This window comes from Frieseomelitta varia, unplaced genomic scaffold (assembly GCF_011392965.1).
Source record: "Frieseomelitta varia isolate USP_RPSP 00005682 unplaced genomic scaffold, Fvar_1.2 scaffold_420, whole genome shotgun sequence".
Classification (NCBI taxonomy): domain Eukaryota; kingdom Metazoa; phylum Arthropoda; class Insecta; order Hymenoptera; family Apidae; genus Frieseomelitta; species Frieseomelitta varia.
In genome coordinates this window covers 27125-32985 of record NW_025110169.1, presented here as the reverse complement: position 1 = coordinate 32985, position 5861 = coordinate 27125, and the positions used below count along the sequence as shown (strand labels likewise).

The following is a 5861-nucleotide window of genomic DNA, read 5'->3' as shown; positions in this document are numbered from 1 at the left end:
GTTTAAAGGTTGCCTGCTTCTACGAAAATTAATAACAATTCATCCAAATAATTTAATAACTTGAATATTTAATAAATAGAATGTAAATTTCGTACCTGCCACGGTTATTCCTTTGAAGTTCCAATTATACAATTTTCACTGGAATTTTGTATAAATTTAAATGCGGCTAGACTGCAGAATATTTTATGACATTCCCTGGCACCTTTGTTTTCTCTTTTTACAGCGTGTTAACCGTAGCGTGCAAATTTCATGAGAAATATTTTGTTTCGAATAATTAAAATAAGTTATTACTTAATTTAATTAATTAATTAAAATAACTTCAATTTCCTTATTTATTTTAGCTTCTGTTAAATTTTAAATGATTACAATAGTTTTAATCTTTCTTTCTTTTCTTTTAATAAATATTTATTTCTTGTAATAAATTCTTTCTCTTATCCTTTTTAATAAATATTTATCGAAAATAATAATTCTTGCTTCTCCCATAATCAAACTATTATAAAATTTTTAATTCGACATGACTTTGAAATTTATTGAATACATGCCGAGTTTGAAACATTCTAAGAATAAAATATCTGTGACAGAAGAAAAACTATATAACGATATAATTTTTATCTAAATGTCAAGGACAATTATAATTACACATATGAATTTTATGTATTTTTAGTATATAAATTTGATGCTTTGATCATTAATAACATGTTAAAGAAATTGAAATATTTATACCACCGCAATAAAATTTAAATTATAACAATATCTTCATGTTCTTGATCTGTATAGTTTTTAAAGAGAAATTTTTATTTCCCTTTCATTTCATTCTTTCAGTCTCTACTTTTTTAATTTCTCTTAATCTACATTTTTGTTTCTCCTTCTCCTTTTTATTTTCTATTTACCTTTTAATTTTATCCTTCTATTTTGTTCTAATATTCTTCTTTAGATTGTTCTAGTATCCTTGCTTCTTTAGCCACTGTTGCATTCATCTTAACATTGGCATATCACTCTTCAATCAAGGATGACAAGTGACAAATGGCTTGCACGACGAATTAACTCGTCCACCTCCAGTCGAATCGTCAACAGATCAGGAAAAACAGCATAGTGTTGGCAGGATGAAGAAGAGGAAACGCAGGATTATATAAATAAAAATGATTATGTAATTAAAATAATTATGAAATAATCAATCTTCGTGTATACATTCCTCGCGCCATTGTATGTATACAATGCAACTCACGCACAATAACAAATTCGTATTCACTATCGGATGTATGCGTGTCACATGTCCAATTCTTTCTCCATAACATAAGTTACATACCTATACATACGTATATTTCGGTGCGTGCGGGCGTGTGCTTAAGACACATACTTGATACATATTCCCCGCGTATCCGGGGAATATTCTTTCTCTCGAAATTCTTAAGTACTAAGCGAACAAGAGTGGGAAGACCAAAGATGAAGAAAGGAACGATAGATGAGGAGAGAAAGGTATACATGACAAGTGTAATTCGCGGGCAATTTTCGCAAATAAATTAGGGTTAGATCGATCGAAAAAAGGGGGGAGAGGGGGGGGAAGACCGTGATAAGTTAGAGATAACGTAAAAAGAAGAAAAATAATAAATAAATAGACGTACAGATCGTCACGAGTTCCGACCATGCGAAAATAAAGCAAACTCGTGCCAGAACTCGTGGCTCGCGAGACATAATGAGGTATAACAGGCAGCTGAGAAGTCGCCAGTCGGGCAATTTCAGTTCACTATAATGTGATGAGTAATTAAGAGTAATTTGAAACTGAATTAATTAGTATTCAGCAGTTTTTAAAGAGTTTTCAAAGTCAAACACGAATTCAATAAATAAAGTGCAATAAAGTTCCATTTATAAGTCCCAGGGAACAAATGTATAGTAACTGGGGAAAGAAGTTCATCCGTTCTAATCGTTGCTAATTCAAACGAGTGAATTTGACAAAATTTCATGCACTGCTTGTTTCATGTGAATTTGTAATTTAGACGCGAAGAAAAAAAAAAAGCGCAGAACGCGCTGACAAATTAATTCTTCTAATACTCAAAAATCGACACGTCAAATGTCAAGGTAGAAAATTATGTAATAATATGATGGAACAATAAAAAGATATTTCGCCAATTGAAAATTAATTGAACAAGTTTTTACAGTTTTAATTAAATAAGTTTCTAAATAATTTCTATTGACAAGTTGTTGAAATTTTCTTCTAGAAAGGCAGGTACACCTTAAATATAATTTGCCATTAGAAAACCAATTTGTAATTCTACACTATTTATACAAAGTTTCAATGGCGACGTGATCATTTAAATCAAGCTTTCTCCTCGTCAAATTTGTACATCCCTTGCTCGTATAATTGTGTTCATTGATTAAATGATTGATATAATAAATAATCACGAGATAGAAGGCGAACGAACGTTCGTTTCTTTAGCCTAAACTCTGTTGATCAAAGCAAACTAAAACCAATCACAGCCGACTGCCATCTTCTCAGCTCCCGATGGTACGACGAAGGTTGGAAAAAAAGGAAGATACTCGCTCCAAGTATACAAACATATAAATAACCGAGTGTACACATAGTTTGTGACCGAGGAAGCGGAATTCGAATGAAATCCGCGCGTCGCGCAGGGCCGTCTGACTACTTCCGACTTATTTACAATGCCCTCCGTGACTGTTTCTGGCGATCGTCGACGAACCATAACCCTCCATAGCACGCCGCGACTTATCTCTCACCGCGATTAAGCTACCTCTCTTAACTTCTTTCTTTTTTTGTTTCCTCCTTTTTCTTCTTCTTCTTCTTCTTCTGTTTTGTTCTTCTTTCTCTCTTTAATTCTACCGCGATCATGACGTGCCACGAAGTCCGGCGTAAAAAATAGTTCGCGTTGAAGAACGTTTCACTTTGTCAGCCACTTTGATGTGATGATAATTCTTTCCTTTTATGGTTTGCAGTAGGAATTTTTTACGTGGGCATGTAAGCAGATATTTACAGACAATGGAGCCGACTTTCTGACATCTCGTTAAATTTATTACATTGTATTGTATAACGTTTGTTGAGAAGAAAAGCGTAAGTAAATATTCACAGAAACGAGGCCATTTTCTGAGTTTCGATGATTTTTTTAGTATATCGTCGATTTCTAATTGAAGCTCGTTTTTTTGTCAAATTGAAACAAATTAAATTTAATTAAACAGGATTGAACTAAATATGAAGATTGCTTTAGATTCAGCTAAATATAAAATAATAAACTTATATATATAAAATTTAGACTAAATATAAAAAAATTTCATAATGTCTGACGAGAAGTTGTTCGAACCTACGAAGATACATCATTGTAAATCTAGAAAACTTCTGTGAAAAATGACGAATACGTACTATAGTGTCACGAGAATTATTTACTTTCGAATAATTTATATATATAAATATATATAAATATTATTAAATAATTTATATGTAAATATATATATATATATACACATATATATATATTTATGTACAATAATAATATATATGTTAATTATATTTAATAATATATATATTATTATTAAATAATTTACATGTAAATATATATATATAATGTATAATAATATATATATAAATATAATATTAATATAGATATATTATGTATAATAATATATATATTATTATTAAATAATTTACATGTAAATTATATATTTATATATAATAATAATATATATATAAATTATTTAATAATATATATTATTACTAAATAAATTAGATGTAAATATATATGTATATTTATGTATAATACTAATAATATATATATAAATTATTTAATAATTTATATATTATAAATATTATAAATATAATAATATTATAATATATAATACTATAATATAATATATTATAATATTATAAATATAATATTATAAATTATTAAATAATTTAGATGTATATATATATACATATATATATTTATATATAATAATAATATATTACTATTATTAAATAATTTATATAAATATAAACACATACATATTATTATTAAAAAATTTCCAATAAACGACAATTCCTCGACTGTGATCCTCATTCAGGTTAATAAACAACCTGGACGAGTGATCAGAAAAAGAATTATCAAAATCAAATGGTGGCGTTCCATCTTCTGCAAATAGCTCTCGAAGCTAGTTTCCACGGAGTTTGTAGACGGAAGAGGAAGGTATGGATGTGGAGAGAAATTGATGGCAGCGATCGTGACGATCGCGGCAGGTGAAACGTCCTCCTACACGCGTCACTCTACAACATTCTTTGATTCATCCTCCTTCACACCTTTCACGCGTTTCTAGCGCGCTTATTTACACGATACGCCCGAGCATTCCGTCTGTTCTTTCGTTCAAGCGAGCTCGACCGAAGGAACCGCGCGTTCGATCGATCAACAATAAGATTCGACTAAGGAGAAGAGAGGAGCTGAAGTGGGTAGAGAAGCTGAATTCCAGTTGTGGTGGATGTTGTGAGAGGGAGGAAATACCGAAAGAACGGAGAGAATGTCCGAGGCAACTCGGCCGTTGAAATTAAACGAACATATATATATATATATATATTCCAGCCAACCGAGGGGAAAAAAAATCGTCCTCTCTCGTTCGTCATCGTCGCGACGTCTCAGTTGGCCACCTTCACGAATTCCGGGTTCGGCACGCTGCAGTTCTCCGCCGCGTACGCCGGATGAACGAAGCCGCTTCCGGCCACGATGTTCTTCCGGTCGACGGCGCGCACCCTAACGAACAGGAACGCGGCGACGAGGGACGCGACGACCACAACGAGGAGCAGCATCACGAGGCCGCCGACGAAACCTGGCAGGCTCATGCAGATCGTTTCGGGATCGGTGGACGCGCTGGCGTTTTGTATGACGACGGTGGTGTCGTTGCTGGAATTCGTCGTGCCCAGGGCGAAGTTCACGTCGCCCGGTGCCACCACTTGAATCGTTCTCGAGGTGTTCACGTCGGTCATCTCTTGGGCAGCTCGCTTGTACACGTGGCTCGAGACCAAGGTGACCGTCCGGTAGATACTCTGCACAAGTAAGCGACGTGGGATTGTTAATAATAATAATAATGCAGATGATACTCTGCAAAGTAAGTAAAGTGGGATTTTTATTAATAATAATGCAGATGATACTCTGCAAAGTAAGTAAAGTGGGATTTTTATTAATAATAATGCAAATAATACTCTGCAAAGCAAGTAACGTAGGAATGTTAATAATAATGCAAATGATACTCTGTAAAGTAAGTAAAGTGGGATTTTTATTAATAATAATGCAAATGATACTCTGCAATGTAAGTAACGTGGGATTATTAATAATAATAATGCAGATGATACTCTGCAATGTAAGTAACGTGGGATTGTTATTAATAATAATAGAAATAATACTCTGCAAAGTAAGTAAAGTGGGATTGTTATTAATAATAATGCAAATTATACTCTGCAAAGTAAGTAACGTAGGAATGTTATTAATAATAATGCAAATAATACTCTGCAAAGTAAGTAAAGTGGGATTGTTGTTAATAATAATGCAAATGATACCCTGCAATGTAAGTCACGTAGGAATGTTATTAATAATAATGCAAATGATACTCTGTAAAGTAAGTAAAGTGGGATTTTTATTAATAATAATGCAGATGATACTCTGCAATGTAAGTAACGTGGGATTTTTATTAATAATAATGCAAATTATACTCTGCAAAGTAAGTAACGTAGGAATGTTATTAATAATAATGCAAATGATACTCTGCAAAGTAAGTAAAGTGGGATTGTTATTAATAATAATGCAAATGATACCCTGCAATGTAAGTCACGTAGGAATGTTATTAATAATAATGCAAATGATACTCTGTAAAGTAAGTAAAGTGGGATT

At 32.2% G+C, this 5861-nt stretch overlaps 1 protein-coding gene across 1 annotated transcript in view; it reads right to left on the bottom strand.

Annotated features, from left to right (window-relative positions):
- Positions 1–3955: 3955 nt before the first annotated feature.
- Positions 3956–5861, bottom strand: part of LOC122531876 — a 5860-nt gene continuing 3954 nt past the window's right edge. Inside the window, exon 4 of the mRNA XM_043660148.1 lies at positions 3956–5020. Within this exon, the coding sequence (XP_043516083.1) occupies positions 4613–5020 (408 nt within the window). The 3' untranslated portion in view covers positions 3956–4612. The remainder of the gene's footprint in view (positions 5021–5861) is intronic.